This window comes from Sinohyriopsis cumingii, chromosome 13 (genome assembly GCF_028554795.1).
Source record: "Sinohyriopsis cumingii isolate HCF-2022 chromosome 13, ASM2855479v2, whole genome shotgun sequence".
Lineage (NCBI taxonomy): Eukaryota > Metazoa > Mollusca > Bivalvia > Unionida > Unionidae > Sinohyriopsis > Sinohyriopsis cumingii.
Window position 1 is genome coordinate 13,285,281 of NC_142973.1, and position 19,810 is coordinate 13,305,090.

At 36.6% G+C, this 19,810-nt stretch overlaps 1 protein-coding gene across 1 annotated transcript in view; it reads right to left on the bottom strand.

Moving 5' to 3' along the window:
- Nucleotides 1-5,073: 5,073 nt before the first annotated feature.
- The window catches only part of LOC149784954 (eukaryotic translation initiation factor 3 subunit M-like), a 38,959-nt gene continuing 24,222 nt past the window's right edge, over nucleotides 5,074-19,810 (bottom strand). Inside the window, exons 7-10 of the mRNA XM_089978609.1 lie at nucleotides 12,743-12,842; nucleotides 11,271-11,352; nucleotides 7,330-7,473; nucleotides 5,074-6,349 (exon numbers count right to left, since the gene is read on the bottom strand). Coding sequence (XP_089834735.1) covers nucleotides 6,141-6,349; nucleotides 7,330-7,473; nucleotides 11,271-11,352; nucleotides 12,743-12,842 — 535 coding nt within the window. The 3' untranslated portion in view covers nucleotides 5,074-6,140. The remainder of the gene's footprint in view (nucleotides 6,350-7,329; nucleotides 7,474-11,270; nucleotides 11,353-12,742; nucleotides 12,843-19,810) is intronic.

Sequence of the window (19,810 nt, forward strand, 5' to 3'; positions counted from 1 at the left end):
TGCAAAATGCTATGTACTAAACTGACAATAGTTGCCATCCATAACCCATGTATTTACTGCTGTTTGGGGCTAGCTCTTTTTCCTTGTATCTACATACTGCAGAGTAACTGTGGGAGGTGCACATGCCTCACATATTTCAAGAACAGCACAAACTAGAAAAACCTATGATACAAATATATCCATATCTTTAATTAGTAAACAATATCTGAAAAAAGTCACACCATAGCCTTAAGTTAAGAAATTTGCCAGGGGCCAATTTAGGAAACTATCCCATCACCTGAGAATGTCAGCCATTACAAGACTGATCAACTTGGGCCCCGAGTGGTCTAAAGCGCTCTCCATTATGGATCACTGCCATCTCACTTCTGTCTGCGTGGTTCGAGTCTAGGATTTGGCCAATGTGGGTATGTGAGAAAGCTTGCCAGTAGCTTCTCATGGGTTGGTGGTTCTTCCCGGGTTCTTCCTCCACCATTAATACTAGCCGCCATGCATAGCCTATTGTGTGCTGAAAAATGGCATTAAACCCCACAACAACAACTGATCAACTTGTAAGTTTTAATTTTTTTTTATGCCCCAAGTTTTGTATGCCAAGGGGCAAGATTATACAGTGAAGAATATATTATTATTTTATATATACTGTATGTGTGTAAGTGTGTGTATGGTCTTAAACTAAGTAAAAGAAGTTTTGTAAATTCAACAAATAATTTATTTCTCTAGAGTGTAAAGTGAAAATTTAAACAGAACTTAACAGTATTGAAAATTCAATAATAAACAGTCCAAAAAGTTCTATCACCAGTCCTAATGAATAAACTTCTCATTAAATATCCAGTGCTGATGGTGTTGATATGCTGTAGTCTTGAATATACTAAGTTACCAGTGTCCTTGTCTGAATTCACTGGAATTTAAAATTAATTTTTCTATCCAAGAATATTAATGAGCACTTTGTAATTTCAGAGAATAATAATTTGAATAAATAATTCCACCCAAACCAAATACTGAACACAACAATACAAATGGTTCTATTTAAGATGTTCAATGCAAGAACTAATGATTTTTCAAGTAAGCAAGATTATATACCCCTCCACCTGACCTAGGTTGCAATTACCATTTTCTAGAAATACTGTCACATAACTGAATTCTCAATTGTAGAACATTCCAAGTTGTTAACTAGATAAAATCTGTTAATAAAATTATAACAAAGTATGTGTTCTTTGATAACCATGCTTTCTGAAACTTTGCTGGATAGATTTTTTTTGTTGGTACATCCAGATCTTTGCTGTTGAAATATCAATGTCTGTTTTGCAAGAAAAAAATTGTAAGGGAAAAGGTCAAAAGTTTAATGGGGATATAGGAAAAGGGTATGTTAATTTTTTTTAAATCTACAGTCCAACATGCCCTTAGGCTTACTATCCAGCACATTTTTATTTCAATCCAGCACACCACCTGTACTATCTACCATTCTGCACTGATATTGTGACTGCCAATCACAAGGTACTAACAGTGCTTCTAGAGCTAGTAAATAACCATTGTAGTTGTTGTGCAGCTCATCTGGACATTCCAGATCAATTTCAAAGAAGTATCCATGGTCACTGTTTCTGTTGTATTAGTGTATGTATTTGTGGATGCCTACAATGATAAAAGAGTTACTGCATTTTTTTTACAACATTTGGGTCAGCGATGTTTTACAAACTTTTGACATATCATACTTCAAATTGTGTATTTCGTCACAATAATGACTATATCTATATACAAAAAGTAACATTTTTTTGGTTAAAACTGGATTGATACTGTTGGAGTCCAGAAGCTAGAAATGCAACAGCAGTTGTATCTGACTTTAGAGCACAAATTTTTGAACAAATGATTTTAATGATTGTGAGTCATAAGAATTTTTTCTCTTCATTTTGTTCACATCTACAATAAAACGAAAAGTTTGGTGTAGCCTTGGCAAGCTTGCAGTCTTGCTCAGTAGCAGACACTACCCAATTTTTGACTGTGACTTTAGTTTGCAGTTAACACTAATCAATGCCTGATTGCAGTTAACACTAATCAATGCCTGATTGCAGTTAGCACTAATCAATGCCTGATTTCAGTTAACACTAATCAAAGCCTGATTTATCCATCATTTTCAAAAACACAGTTGTGATTAAAGTTAAAATTGCTACTTACAAACTTGTACTTCTTTAGTACTACAATTAATCATTCTTTTTAGTAAAAAGAACATTTTCCTCACTAGTTATACTGGCTACTTAAAAAAATGCCTTCTATATCTTAGGTATTGTTAAAAGAACCTTTAATTCCCTTTATTCTGGTATATGATTGATTGGTGTGATATGAGTTATGGAGTATACAGCTTGGCCTTACTTAGATGAGCATAACAAAAACTAGCTCTTTTCCTTCTCACTTCCTGAACTTATGAGATAAAGAAAAGAACCAATAACCTTTATTTTACATTTTATATATGTGGTATTTCATTCACTGCACTTTCAGAACTGCAAAAATTGCTTTCCTCATTTTAAATATCTGCTAAAGATAGTGTACTTAAAACTAAATCAGAATGCTCTTTGGAGTATATGGGAGCAGTAATTTTGGTTAGCTATGTACTTAGATATTGTACAGTTTCCACCAGTACAATAGTTCAACAACTTTCAACCACAGTACATAAAAGTAACGTAGAGGTATATGAACATTCTCTCCACTGTGCATGTTCCAAATATGTCACTACTACTTGCCACTCTTTCAGAAGTTCATATCTGTAGAGTGTTCCATATGAATTACTAATGTATGGGTGATACATAGCAACAGGTCATGTAAGTTCAGTCACTGACAGATTCCAGGATTCATGTAGAAAGCTATTTATAAACATTTTGAAGTCTACTTTCTGTTTGGATTTCATATGTAGGCATTTCTTGCCAGCACTTCATTGACTGTATAAATAGCCTACAACTGAAACATTTAATGATCTGTATATCCTAATGTGGAGGGAGAGAGAGAAGAACAACAAAAAAAATTGGCCTCAATATGGAAATATGGGTATGAATAACACATATAAGGGCAGATATATATCCTAAATGGAAAAAGTAGTACCAAAAGTGATATCACCACGTGGCAGTATAATTTTTCTCATGCTCATACATTTCAATATCTCACTCTGAAATATATAATAAAACAGAATATACACATTATGCCAAAATTCATCTCTTGCCATTAGCTGAATGCAAGAGACTTTAGGCAGTGAAATATGAAATGATGATCGCTCTGACCTTTTGTTGTGAAAGTGTTACTAACAAATACATCAAATTGTCTAAGACAATTGCATATATAAAAATATAAAACTTTAAATTTAAGCAAAGTCAGTTAAGCATGTGACTTGGTTTGTGAGGATGGTGTAGTATGGGCCAAGATGCATCACCTGAAAAAGTTTCTTCTTTTGCTGTATTTATAGTATTTTTTTTAAAAAAAGAGCTAACTGCAAAAGCTTCACCAAGAATGTGGAACTAATGTACATGTACAAAGCTGTGTTGTGAAAGTTCCAAACTGTTGCTAGATGAAAGAATGTTTGCGATTCAGTGAGGTTGTGTATATGTATTTTCATTTATGAGTGGATGCCAATGCCATGGTTACAGTGGATTAAACAAGAGTCCCTCATGAAGACTGATGTTCTACTGGTTGAAAAGAATTTCCAGCAAATCAAAATACGACCATTCCTCATTTTAATATCTAAGTGTTGAAACCATCTCTGATATTCTTGAGATTTATAATTTTCAAATAAGCCACTGTGGTAGCCATACAAGATGTAAGATTAGTAACATTTTCATTTTGGGCAAACTGGACAACATTAGAAGCCTTTTGGTGAACCCTATGTTGATATAACCATCCATTCTGGAGAATTAATGACAAGATTTTCAGTATGTTCATTGTGGCAGTCATTTCGTTCAGGACAAACTAGATGTCATAATTTTAGTATTCTGGTGAAAACACCATATCAATGTGATCTTCCATTTAGGAGGAACAGCAGTGTGAAGATTTCCAAGATGGCTGCAATGGTGGCAATAATGGTTGTCAGATCTGCATCATTTTCATTTAGTACCACCTAGACATCTAAGAAGTCATCTGGTGAAAACAATGTTCATATGACTTTACATCTGAAAGGAGTAGCAATCAGAATTCATTGATGGTCACTGTGGTGGCCACATTGGACAGTGGATCAACACACTTTTTATTTTAGACCAACTAGACACACAAAAACGTCTTCCAGTGAAAACCCCATGCTGACAAGACTTTCTGTTCAGGAGTAGCAATAAAAAAGATTTTCAAGATGGCTGCTGTTGTGGCCATACTGGATGTGATGTTGGCACCATTTTCGTTTATGATAAACTAGACATCACAAGTCTTGTACTGAAAACCTTATGCTGATATGACCATCCATTCAAGCTGAGCAGCAATAAGATTTTCAAGCTAGCCGCTATTGTGGCCTTATTGGACATCTCGGTGGCACCGTTTTCATTTAAGACCAACTTGACACATTAAAAAGTCTTCTGTTATAAAACCCATGCTGATGGGACTTTCTCTCATGAATAGCATAAAGATTTTCAAGACGATTGACTTGGTGGCTATACTGGATATCAGATCAGCACCAGTTTCATTTTTGTATCAACTAGACATCATAAGAAGTCTATTAGTGAAAACCCCATGTTCATGTCACCATCCATTCATGTGAGGTAGCGATAACAAAATTTTCAAGATGTCTGCAGTGGTGGCTAGATTGACTGTGCAAGTGGCACCATTTTGAGATCAACAAGATCTTGGGATGAATGCGAGTGTAAAGTTTCATGGCAATCCTACTTGTACTTTAGGATCAGCAATAACAAACTTGTGCTAACATTCTGATGGATGATGGACAAAGGCCATCCCATAAGTTCTCCTGGTCTATGGCCAGCAGAACTAATATGTGTCAGAATATCTGTAGCAGCATTTGTGTCCGATTCAAGAATCTGAATGAACTGGTGACAAGAAAATGCTGCAGAACTTTGTTCTACACACACACACACACACATGTACACAAACAAAAATACATTTTCTTTGGGGCTTTTTGTTTGTTTATTGTCAACATAATTGTTACATACTGACAATAGCATTCAATGCAACAAGGCATACTAACTTTCATGGTACACTTTACTTTTAAGTTTAGAAAATGACACTTAAAAAAAAATGTTTTTCTTCATGCAATTCTTCATTTTTACATTTTCAGAACTTTCTAACTTGTATCTATATACCTATTATTGTTCTAAGATGCCAATGAAAACTAATACCTACATAGACACTATTACAACAAAGTGATTTTAATTTTTTTCTTATGTATAAGAGTTTATCAGCACCATAACACAATAATTTGTATTTAATCACAACTTAACTTTATGTTATAAAGTCTATAAAATGGATACCAAATTTCAATCCTTACTGTGTACATATTAATGCTCACCACATAAATGAAACTATCAGACTGAAGGAAACCTGTCTTTTCATCTTTTGGCATCCAGGAATTACCATTTTAACATTTGTTTTATATAAGATGGCAAAAAGAATCCTCTAAAAGCTGAATATTTGGTAAGAAGTTACATATGGTGATGAAGATATCTCTTTAATTTCCAGATTTCCTGCACAACACTGGCAGTGGATCTTCTAAACTTTATGCAAAATATTATCTTTATAAAAATAATTTAAATTTCCTAGAACATAATTAGAAGTACAGTACATATCAAATCAAAACAAGATTACTTAAAATTCTCATCAAATTCGAGTCAAGATTTAGGTTCATAGCCTGGAAATGGGTTTCCTTTCACTCCAACTTATTGTTCATTCAGATTTAATAATCTTATCCAAGATTTTTATTTCAAATTTATATACTCGCTTATAAGTTCATTCAAACTGCAAAAACAAACATTCTGTTCTGTCGTAGCATAATGCACCTTCAGAACAGGTTCTATGTTGTTTGTTCAACTTATTACTCCTAACAAACTGCACAGACCAAGATCTGCTGGCACATTATGTGATAGCACATCTGTGTCCGTGCAGTTTGTCTTTGAACAAGACTTATAAGTGAGTACCTATGGTACACTGGCAATACTCTATGTCTATATATGTCACTGAGTTTGAGGCAGACTGGCATGCTGGATCATCTCAAGGGAGCACAGGTTGCTGTGCACCATACTAAGGTTGTTCTGCCACCTGACCAAGTACTGATGGAGAACTTGCCACTGCTGACGGCCAAATGTTCGATGTGTTGTGGAGCTTATCAACACTTTCTTTTGCATCTGGTCAATCTTGGCTTGAACTGTCTTTGTCCTCAGAACTGTTCAAGGGTGAAAACAGAAAACTTAAATGTTTTTGTTTATTTCAGTGAATCATCATACATATTATTCTAGTATAACACACAAGATTAAATATCAAGTTTTCATTACCAGCTTAAAATATTTCAGTTGCTTCCGGTTACTGTTAATTCAGACAGACTGCATTTTCATGACCTCAGTAAAGTATATGATAGAGCCCAAAATTCAACGACACCTATGCAGAAGAAAACATGCATTCTAAAGACCTTTGCAGAAAGATCCCCAATACTTTCATAACCTCTGCAGTGCAGGGTTCTCGAGAGATCAGAAAACTGAATTCATTTTCATGCAAATAATTTTGTTGTTATCAAAAATATGATGTTGTTATTGGTAATTTACTACCTGCACATGCTCCATGTAAAACTTTTTTTTTTAAAAACTGGATTATAGCAACAAGGAAATCCATGAAAATGGGTACCCTTGGCATTAGAATAAAATTGGATCCAGAGAAATGGACGTTCCTGACAGGGTTACTATGTACATGAACTTAACTAAAAGAAGCAAAGTTATGCAATTGTCCTAGTGAAAAGTTTACAAACAAGTAAAATCTGATTTCCAAAACAACTCTTCAGTTTTGGCAAACGAAAAAAAATGTCATGTTTGATATTGTCATCTGAGGTTCAATAAAAAATACATTGATACACTAAAAAGATTACCATCTGTTGTAGTGTTCTTGCAAAATCCAAGTAATCCAAGAAACATCCACACACAATATGTGAGAAGAAAAGCTACATTTCCAAGACCTATGATAAGGAAGTGAGATGCATTCGTTTATTATCTACTCAAAGTGTTCGTGAATAAAAAACTTGTTTCCATGGCCTCTGCTAGGTGCAAGTGATAGCCTACATTTACATGGCCTCTGAACAATATGCAAGTAAGAAAACTTGCATTCCCATAAACCTTAAATAACGCTGACCCATGCATAGCATGCAGCAAGTTTTACCATCTATAATGAAGTCCTCCACTTGATCCTCTGCTATGTCCATTTCCCGCTGGATGGTTGGATAATCAATCTCCTTCTTATTCTCAGCCAGCTGCATGAACGTAAGCAACCGCATCTTACGTAGGTTTTCCTCATGTGACAGACCTGTAACAACATAGATTGCATAATTTGTCTATGACATTTTCATCAGATCAAACAGTTGATTAAAACAATTCATCAGTGTATAGATGAATCAATACTATTACAAGAGGTGGTGAATCGATACAAAACAACTTTAATCGTACACAAGTTAATTTTAATATTCATCAGTTATGACTAATTATTAATTGTTTACCTTCTTATTCTTCAAATTCAGAATTCATTATACACATGTTGCATGCATGCTCATTTTTGTCAGTAAAAAAGGAAAACTTACTGACAACACCTGCTTCACCTTAAATTAACACAAGGTAATGTATCTATGTCCCCCACCCTCACAGTTTTCATGTTAATTATCCCAACTGCATGTTCAGCATGAAGGAGACATTTCAAATGTGTTCCCCATGTATAATGAAGTACTTTACTCATCATTTAATAACCACTTTTACATGAAGTTACTCTGTTTATTCGTATCTTGTCTACTTGATCTAACTGGATGACCACATTATTTCCTGTGTGGTACACAGAAAGTATTGGCAAAGCAACAACAAAATTTCGGGCAAAAGTGAGATCTGTAAAGTACTTAAATCATTCATTGACAGCAAGTTTGGAATATCTCTTTTATGCTGAGATATTTAATCAGTGAGTGAACATGATAATTAACACAGAATCGATGTGGGGGCAAATTTCAAACCACACCAAGTGTCGTTTTGCATCTGTTGGATGGTTTTAGTTGGTATTCATCCCTACTCCCACACACAGACCTGTTCTAGATGAGATTTTCCTTGCATGAGAAAATTGTACTATTTATTCAGTTTTGAAGATAATACCATAATGTTTTCCATGACTAAGTGAAGAACAGAGGTTCCACTAGGGTTACACAAGTATCCAAACTTCGTAATGGCAAGGATGGAAAAGTATGTACAAGGGCGAATTTTACCAGTACAAATGTTAATCGACAAATATCATCAATGCTTGATTCATCATTTCCATTAGTAGGGAAAATTATGTGAGAGAGAAAGAAAATGAATTCTTTGCATAATCATTGCCAATATTTTCTTAACACATTAACCCCTAGAGGTTTTCGTCTGAAATTCGAGTAGGAAACACATTTTGAAAGCTATTTCTGAATACATCCGAAAACACCAACTTGCAAGTGATCTTGCAATAAAATACTGCCTAGTTGTGTTAGAAACATTATTTTCATTGGCTATTTGGCTCGCGCATGTGCAGAATGGTAAAAGTTGGGAGTTCTCTTTTGTTTTTGCTCAACGGACCCATTATTTTCATATCAAGAGCACTCTTTATTCCAAATGCTCATCTTATCCTACGTTTTGTAAAGGTTCACCTGTCTGTTTGCAGTTCATACCAGTGTGCCTTAGATCTGAGACCAAAAAGTCTAAAATCCGGACACAAAATCGGATTCCGACCATGGGCAAATTTTGGGTAGAAAACAATTGGGTCCAAAAAATGAGGTTTTTCCCTGTATTTTGTAGCACAACAAGAAATGCCAGATTATTTGGTTTCGTTGTAGAGCTACATCTGTCTACCTTTCTATAATACCACCCACTTTAGTGTATCATACATGACCTTAATGCTACAGAGCTTGGCAGTAGGCTACTACCTCCTGCCACTTAAACTCGTCACCAGGGGTTAATGTGTTAATGAAACAAGGGGCTGAATGGTGACAGGGGGGACTGACCAACTCTCAGTGCACTCTAGCCTTGCATCAACTTCTAGGCCATGCCCCCTACCATAGTGGAGTGGGGGAGAAGCAGCCGATTTTTTAGAACCTCTTAATTAATCACCCCAAACTAATGAGCATCCTTGGGTACACAGACTAGAAAGACTTCAGACACAGATCCAGGACAAGAAGGTGAACTTGATTTTATTGCCTTATGAAATGTCCACACTTAAATGTTTGTCACCTGAGCAACAGCAAGGAATGGAGAGTTTGTCATTTTGTCTACGACAGTACAGATATGACTGGTCTTTGTCTTCTCTCTCCTTGTTGGAAATCCAGATACATCACAAGTGGCATGGATGCTTCCCCTTTTCCTTCAATAATGTAGCTTGAGGGACAAGGATGGCTTACTGCCTGCCCAGTCCACCAACCAATGGAATCATGGGAAAATCATCCAATACACCATGGGGAAAACTGAAACATCCCAGATTCACTAAATGGTGGTGGGAGTGCCCAAGCCATTGTGACTGAATGGGATCATAGGTAAAGTGGGGCTTTCAACCCAGACCCTTCATGATGCAGATTATTCTTAAGTTCCAGGTGGGAATGATGGTGTTGCCAGAGATTTTGTTCCAGATTATCTCAGGCAGACTGGCACACCATCAGATTCTGGGAGTGGTTGGGCAAGGACTTATTAGTCCTATGTTGGATCTGCTTGCTGATCGATACTAGCTGACAGGTGATCAGTGCCTGGTACCCAGTGTCCAGTGTATGCCTGATGGCTGGTATCTGCTGCAACACCCAAATGAATGATGCCCTGAGACCGTGAGCCAATGCCACAACTTGGTGCCCAGTCAATGACTGGCCAGGAGATGAAGATCATCTTGAGGAGTCCCTCTTTTGGGAACTAAACGTTTTGTCTGATGATCTATACCATTCTGGAAACAGAGCTGCATAAGACTCCACTTCCTTTCTGGAAAGGGCCATAACCAGGAGTTGCCAACGATCCCTCCAAAGACCAGTGTGTTGGTAACTTCCTTACAATGGACTCGGAATCCAGGATGATGTGTGTCAAATTAGATCGAATTCAGTAATGTAGGGTTTGAATTGCTTTATCTTTCCATGGCTTCAATGGCACTTTTAACACATTATTGGCTATATATTAGCTGTGGAAATGAAGTGAAGTGCCTTTACCCTGGATATACTGAGGCAGGTGACCCAGGCCAGGTATCAAACCTATGTCCCTTTGACTTTGAGTCTGTAGCACAGCCAACTCAGCTAACGTGGTTTTCGAGCAAGTTTTGAGACATCATTTAAAGGTTTTCAAACATTAGATACAACTGCCACATTGGAGGGTGAACTGACATTCATGCCATTATCCTTTCTGTCTAATATGGTCAAATTCTTTAAGCATGGTTTTTCTAGAAAAGTTTTCTGAAGGTTTACTATTTTTTTTTAGCAATGGCAGATATTGAGTTGTGGATTAGCATCATCTGTATGTATTTTAAAGACCTTCCAGCCAGCATAATTAACATCAAATTTGATCATTTGTGTCCAACAGTTCTGAAAAGAAGTCAGCAGATAATACAGGAGGGATACAGAGGACCTTACTTCAAACCAGTATATAATACAGGAGGGATAAGGAGGACCTTACCTCAAGCTGGCAGATAATACAGGAGGGACACGAAGGACCTTACCTCAAGTTGGCAGATAACACAAGGGATATGCTGGACCTTACCTCAAGCTGGCAGATAATACAGGAGGGATATGGAGGACCTTACTTCAAAACCAGTAAATAATACAGGAGGGATATGGACAACCTTACCGCAATCTGGCAGATAATACAGGAGGGACATGAAGGACCTAACCTCAAGCTGGCAGATAAGACATGAGGGCGACAAAAGACCTTACCTTAATATGGCAGATAATAAGGGATATGGAGGACCTTACCTCTGGTCAGCAGATAATACTGGAAAAATACAGGGACCTTACCCCAAGTTCATCTGGCCCTTTGACCACTATAGAAAAATATTTCCCAAGGAAAAGAAAACATTCTAAATATTTCTGTCTGCAAGATGGATAATGAAATCTGGATTGGTTAATATGTACTGATACATACCCAATGACGCTATGAAGTCTTTGTTGTTTTTATAAAACTGCTGATACTCTGACAACTTTCCAGATACAAATATTGTCAGCAACTGAAATGGAAAACATAATGCCAATTTAGTACATCTGACAACAGAGGAACCATAACTAAAAACCATCAGTCATTGTGAATGAATTTAAAGCATAGGTATAGTGCAAGCACTTAGCTGTAGTTGTTGTAGGGTTTAATGCCATTTTTCAGCACACGATAGGCTTTACATGGCGGCCAGTATTAATGGTGGAGGAAGAACCCGGGAAATGCCCAGAAAGAACCAATGACCCTCGAGAAGCTACTGGCAAGCATTCTCACATACCCAAATGGCCCGAATCCAAGACTCGAACCTACGCAGACAGAGGTGAGATGGCAGTGATACGTAGTAGAGAGCGCTTTAGACCACTCAGCCATTCAGGGCCCCAGAGAATGCTGGTATATGCTTGCTCTCAATAATAGACACTTGTGTGTAGGTACAACAGAAGGTACTTAGCTCTATGGCTAGTATACCAATCCAGGTTATCTAAAATTGTTGTATCATTGCAAAATAATGTTGCCAACTTAACGGAGGTCATTTTTTAATTGGATTCCTGAAACAGATAGGTTTGTAAAACTTCAGCAAATATTTTGTATCATGGAAATACACAAATAGTGGATAATACCTTTCTGCAGATAGCAGAGCTTTATTTTAAAAAAATCAGGTTTGTGATGTGCTCTCCCAGAATGACATGGGTAAGAGGTACACAGGATCTATGTAACATCTGCACCTAGCTGAAAAAGCACATGTCTCACAATAATTAACAATCTCAATGGGATAATATACGTGAACCTTTATTTAAAATCCAGAAACCTGTGGAAAAAACTCACAGACTATTGATGTGCATAACTTGGCTTATAGACAAAAGATCTATCAATTTGCCATGACAATACAATACTGATGTCAGTGGTTAAATTGCTAATGACAAGAAACATTTTCTAAGACTGTGTAATATATTAGTATAGTATGGTAATATAACTCTAATTTATATCAAACTGTGCAATATCTGGCCTCAAAACAAAATTTAATATGAAATTCCATATATACTCACTTAGAAGTCTTACAGGTCCAACATCAAACTACATTATGCAATGACAGACCTGGGTCTTTGCATTTTACTAGGAGTAATCAGTGGAACACACAAGATAAACGCTGATCTACCAGAGCAATATGTGGCAGCAAATAAGGGGCTATATTGATTGCAGTTGGACTGTACTAATAACTGAATTTATATGGTACATTCTCTGAGACACAAGTCGCCACTGTAACAATAGCTTCTATAGTCCACTAACCGATAATCCACAATTGTCCTTAAACCACTCATCTGGATGACTGGAGAAGTGCAGAAGCTTCTGTGCCCTAAAAATGTTTCTCACTAGTATTACACTTACCCACTCAACATATATTAACTTACATTATGGATGGACTCCCCTTCTAGAAATTTGACTGGCTTCAGTGACAACAAATGGTCCAGAAGAAATGTGTTGGGGTCCCTGAGACATGTGACTATACACCTGTAAGGAAATTGATTCAATATTTTCTTATTTACACACACACACATACATACATATATACACATATATATATATATATATATATATATATATATATATATATATATATATATACACACACACACATATATATATACAATTTTTGTAATATAATGTCCATTTCATAGAAAATAAAATAATAATTGAACAGATACTAACATCACAAGTAAGATGTTCTGGAAATTTGTAAATAACAGTAAAATTCTTGCACAAGTTAATAAGTACTGTCCTACATATAATAGATAAGTTCCGTAAAACTTGACGTTTCACCTGCATCGATAGGCTTATAGTATTATGACATGCAGAACTGTTGACAACAATGACACCCCCCCCGACATAAAGCTACCGCTATATCTCACCATGTCTCTGCATCAGGATGACAGAGTCTGAAATATTTTGGTCAAAACAGCCAGCATCGAGAATAACACACATACAAGATACACCAATAAACCTGGCACTTGTTTCCAAAACTTCAATAAATATTTTGACATCAAATATAAAATGTGCATTTATCTTGCACTATTATTACAAAGCCATTTTTCTTGGCCATAAAGAGTTAAGCGGGTTAATGTAACACCTGGCTTCTTCTAAAAAGTTTGATCTGATATATTAGTCTCCAAGGAAACAAATTTCTTTTGTAATTGAGTTGGAAAACAAGACTTCCTCATAGAAATTGACATTCTACTGTCAAAAAAAGAATTTTTCAGAAATTCAAAAAAAAAAACCTTTCATTCTTTGTAACTACTATCTGTTAAATCCATCAATCCATCATTGATATTGTTATGCAACAAGATTTTAAAATCAGCCATTGTGGCAAACATAATAAGTACAAAATCAGCAGCATTTTCATTTAGAACTACACATCATTAGATGACTTTTGGTGAAAACCCCATGCCACTATGACTGGCCATTCTGGAGGAGTTTTGGCAACCATATTTGTGGTCAGACTGGAAAGATTTTCATTCAGGACCAACTTGGTGTCATAATTAGTCCTTTGGTGAACACATCATTTAGATTAAACTTCACAATAGGAGGAGCAGCAGTGTCAATATTTTCAAAATGGTGGCCACATAGGATTGTCAGATCGGCACCCTTTTCAATTAGTACCAACCAGCTGTCAAAATAAGTCTTCTGCCATTCTGAAATGTCCATTGTCATGACAATATGTGTTATTAGGTCATCACTGCTTTTATGTAAGACCAGCCAGACACCATACAAAGTCTTCCAGTGAAAACCCCATGCTGATATGTCTCTTTGTTAAGAAGCAGCAAGATTTTCAAGATGGCTGCTGTGGTGGCCATATTGCATGTCAAACTGGCATCATTCTGACTTTAGAACCAAATGGACATCACAAGTACTTTATTAGTGAAAACACTATGTTCACAAGAGCAATGATAAGATTTTCAAGATGCCCAGTTTGATGGCCATACTGGATGTTCAAACACGATTTTTATTTAGGATCAACAAGACATCATAAAAAGTCCTGCTGTGAAAACCCTAATAAGACATTCAATTCTGAGGAGAAGAGCTATATTGTTGTTTTGGACAGTAGATACTTGCCTGCTACTACTGCACTGCCTTCTTTTCTGGTCCTCAGTCCAAGCTATGATACCGTGGCAGACTTCAACTTCTCAACTTGTCTATGGTAAATTTGTTTTGAAACCAGTTCAGGCTTCTTGCCTGCTGGTTGATCTTTGTCATTAAAATTGCTAACAAATTTTCAGCACCTATGGAGGCCCTAAAGTCTGTCATATTTTCTCACAAGAGAAAATATTATTTCACTGTCACTGTTCTCAAATGAGAAATGCATGTAATGTTCAATAAGAAAACTCCCAAACAATGCTTCAGCACTGGTAGCTTGCAGGTCTTCAGTTGATGGCTTAAAGCATTCCAGTGCTGAAATCTGCTGTGTACCCTTAACTTTTGCCAGCAATGTACTTTTTCACACTGTCTCTTCCGCCATGTCCAATGCTAAATTTTGCAGAACACTGCAAAAAAAGCATAAAGTACACCAATGTTTGATGTCTGAATGCAATGCCAATATTTGGTGTGTTTCAATCTATACTTCACTTTTTGTGGAATACATTTCTTTTTCCTTTGGTGGTGAAAACATTTTAACTGCAGCATAGCTTGATTTCAGAATGGTATTAATCCGGAAGATGTGATGTTGAATGGTTAACTGTTATTCAACTTTATGGTGCTTGCACATATGCGGCAAAAATACGAACGTAAACAAATTATGACACAGACTAATCTTTCATTAACTCAGAGATTCATACACTTGAAAAAGCCATCTTCATTGAGTGTTTACTGAAATAAATTACAGTAGCTATGAGCATGTACATGTGCCACTGGGCCACAGTTTTCTTCACCAGTATTTGTAAAACTTGTACCAACTGAATATAGTTCTACTAACATTGTGACTAGCAGTATGGGACCATTCTCAGCATCAGTGGCCACTGCTGATATTGTGACTAGCACTTTATGGAATAAAGGCTATTTGATTCCAGATTTAAGGTGATTGAGAATTTGGGAATTCCTGCTTTTTTTGCACATGATGTGAATCAGTCAGTTGCTACCGAGTTGTGAAATTCAAGCCAGAATCATGCGGATGGGCAGGTCTGCACTTTGTATTATAAACCCTGGAAGCAGACTACCTTCTAACCAGGACAAAGTAGATGATTACCTCACTTGAAAAATGGCCATGGTCAATCGAATGCTTGAGATAAACCAAGCATGAAGATATAGAATCTGTGGGCTGTTGTAAAGGAAAGATATCCTGTGCTCCAGTAGAAGCTTGAGGGGCCAAACAGGAGAATGAACTTGATTGCTGCAGGCAGAGGCCAGTGGTTGCGGTGGAGAACAGACAAACTACTCTTCTGCTGCTTGGCAAGGTCCTGGCAAAAAGAAAACTTCTGTGTAAGATCCTGGACCATTACAGAGTTTATAAAGATCTGGTCACAGAACCTTGAGGGGCCAAACAGGAGAATGAACTTGATTGCTGCAGGCAGAGGCCAGTGGTTGCAGTGGAGAAGAGACAAACTACTCTTTTGCTGCTTGGCAAGGTCCTGGCAAAAAGAAAACTTCTGTGTAAGATCCTGGACCATTACAGAGTTTATATAGATCTGGTCAATAGAAGCCACTCTAGACTGGTGAGAATCTTCTTGTCCACAGTGCCAGAAGGCTTAGGACACAAATCAGGGGAAGGACTTGGACTTGGTAAATTGTGTACACTGCCTTATCCAAACTTCCTCCTAAAACACCTAACCCAGCAGTTGGGAAGGAGCAGGGGAACCCAATGGACAAGCAGGAGCCATTACCACCATGGCGTCTGAGAATTCATTTGTGTCCACCATGATGTAATGGACATCATCACCTGAGCTCACTCCCAAGGCAAAAATGGACTGTTACGACAAGTACGACATCAAAACGGGGTTTCTGTCATCCCATAACTGCTCATAGAGTTGAAGCTGGAACTAACAGAACTAGTCAAGGTGGCATACTGGAAGTCAGATCAGTACCATTTTCATTTATAACCATCTTAACTTCATAACATGTCTTTAAGGAAAATCCCTCCTTGATTTTATCACCCATTCAGGAGTACTAGTGATAAGATTTTGAAGAAGGGCCATAAAGATGTGAAAGAGGATGTCCAACAGCCATTTTCTTCATTTTGGATAAACCAGATATTGGATGTAAGAACTACACCAGTTTCAATGAAGGCAAACTCTATGTCATGAGAAGTCTTTTAGTGAAAATCATACAATGATATGACTATCCATTCATACATAGCTGTATGATATTCCAGATGGACACTGTGGTAGCCATACTAGATGTCCTATGGGCATCAATTTCATTTAGCACCAGCTAAATGCAATGAGAAGTCTTTAAGTGAAAACCAAATGCCAATATGGCCATCAATTCCAGAGTAGCAATAGCAAGCTTTTCAAGATGGCCACCATGTTCTAGTTTTAATGGCACTTAAACACATTATTGGCTATATAATACCAAGGAAATGGGAGCCTTTCCCAAGCAAGCTTTTCAAGATGGCCACCATGTTCTAGTTTTAATGGCATATTATTGGCTATGGTGGCGCTCACCAGATAATATGTGCTTTTGAGAGAGTGACGTATGTAAGGTGAAGTAGTTCGCATTTAAAACATGCACAGTGGAGAGAATGTTTGCATACCTCTATGCTACATTAATGTAATGTGGATGATATTTCTTTTGGATATTGTACTTTTGGAAATTTTACATGATTTAAGCACACTGCTAACTAAAATGACTGCTCCCTTGTGTTAAAAAATCAGTCTGAATTAGTCTAAAGTACACTATACATAGCAGCTATTAAAATAGGGAAAATGAATTTTGCCAGACTAGACAATACCAGCTTCTGAAAGTGCAATTAATGAATTACCAAATATATAAAATGTAAAAAAAGTTATCAGCTCTTTTTTATACAATTGACCTCTGAAGTTCAGGAAGTGAAAATGACCAAGTAGAGCTAGCACTTTTTTGAAAGGTGCACATTTGAAGTAAGGCCAAGCTGTATACTCTATAACCCATAGTACACCCATCAATCATACACCAAAATAAAGGGAATTAAAGGTTCTTTGCATTATACCTAAGATATACAAGGTCTTTTTTAAATAGCCAGTATAACCAGTGAGGAAAGCCGGGGACATTCTTTTTCTTTAAATTCCTAACCCTATGCAAAATGCGAAACTGTATAGCGCCACCTTAAAGAAAATAAAAAAATGTTTGCAATTATTTTTTTTTATTTTCATATAATTACGTATGATGTTCTGAAAAAAATGGCACATTCATATTGCATTTAAGCATGAAAATAAGCTAATTATGATCGTTTTTCTCTTGCTTACATAATTTGCCATGAGGTATGTTTGTGTGAGTAGTGACCTTAATAATGGGGAAATTAGAAGACTTAGAATATAGGAATAGAGTCAACTTAAATTTAAAACTGTTGCAATAAGTGACAGAAATATATGGTGAAAATGTTTCTTTTCATTTATTTGCAATGAAATAAAAAAATAAATGATGAGAAAGTGAATTCGCTTCTTCCATATTAAACAATAGGCAAATATTTTACACTTTGACCTTTGACCTTTATGAAGCTGATGAGTTACCTCCCTTTTCTAATTGTAAAATTCATTGTTGATATCTCAGAAATAATTCTGGCTAGTTTCATGTTCCTATCATTCAGCATAACATTGGTTGCTATGTTTACAAAATGTAATGTGCATTCTTAAAATAGCTCACTTTTATCATGGGGGGGGGGGGTAGGCTGGACTTGTTAGAGACTCTGACACTCATAAATACTGTTCTGTGGGGAAAAAGGCAGGAGAATTATTCATAAGGATTGTTTTGATGCTTGCGACTTAAATGTTTCAGCCATATAAACATAATTAAATCATAAAAAAATAATACCTACATCTTCTTTATGGTGGCGCTCACCAGATAATATGTGCTTTTGAGAGAGTGACGTATGTAAGGTGAAGTAGTTCGCATTTAAAACATGCACAGTGGAGAGAATGTTTGCATACCTCTATGCTACATTAATGTAATGTGGATGATATTTCTTTTGGATATTGTACTTTTGGAAATTTTACATGATTTAAGCACACTGCTAACTAAAATGACTGCTCCCTTGTGTTAAAAAATCAGTCTGAATTAGTCTAAAGTACACTATACATAGCAGCTATTAAAATAGGGAAAATGAATTTTGCCAGACTAGACAATACCAGCTTCTGAAAGTGCAATGAATGAATTACCAAATATATAAAATGTAAAAAAAGTTATCGGCTCTTTTTTATACAATTGACCTCTGAAGTTCAGGAAGTGAAAATGACCAAGTAGAGCTAGCACTTTTTTGAAAGGTGCACATTTGAAGTAAGGCCAAGCTGTATACTCTATAACCCATAGTACACCCATCAATCATACACCAAAATAAAGGGAATTAAAGGTTCTTTGCATTATACCTAAGATATACAAGGTCTTTTTTAAATAGCCAGTATAACCAGTGAGGAAAGCCGGGGACATTCTTTTTCTTTAAATTCCTAACCCTATGCAAAATGCGAAACTGTATAGCGCCACCTATATAATACCAAGGAAATGGGAGCCTGTCCCTAGCAAGTTTTTCAAGATGGCCACCATGTTCTAGTTTTAATGGCATATTATTGGCTATATAATACCAAGGAAATGGGAGCCTTTCCCAAGCAAGCTTTTCAAGATGGCCACCATGTTCTAGTTCTAATGGCACTTAAACACATTATTGGCTATATAATACCAAGGAAATGGAAGACTTTCCCTAGCAAGCTTTTCAAGATGGCCACCATGTTCTAGTTTTAATGGCACATTATTGGCTATATAATACCAAGGAAATGGGAGCCTTTCCCAAGCAAGCTTTTCAAGATGGCCACCATGTTCTAGTTCTAATGGCACTTAAACACATTATTGGCTATATAATACCAAGGAAATGGAAGACTTTCCCTAGCAAGTTTTTCAAGATGGTCACCATGTTCTAGTTTTAATGGCACATTATTGGCTATATAATACCAAGGAAATGGAAGACTTTCCCTAGCAAGCTTTTCAAGATGGCCACCATGTTCTAGTTTTAATGGCACATTATTGGCTATATAATACCTAGGAAATGGGAGCCTTTCCCAAGCAAGCTCTTCAAGATGGCCACCATGTTCTAGTTTTAATGGCACATTATTGGCTATATAATACCAAGGAAATGGGAGCCTTTCCCAAGCAAGCTCTTCAAGATGGCCACCATGTTCTAGTTTTAATGGCACATTATTGGCTATATAATACCTAGGAAATGGGAGCCTTTCCCAAGGACACAGAGGCAGCTGACCTATGCTGGTTTGGGTAAGTATAAAACAACCCTCTGATTATGAGTCAGATGC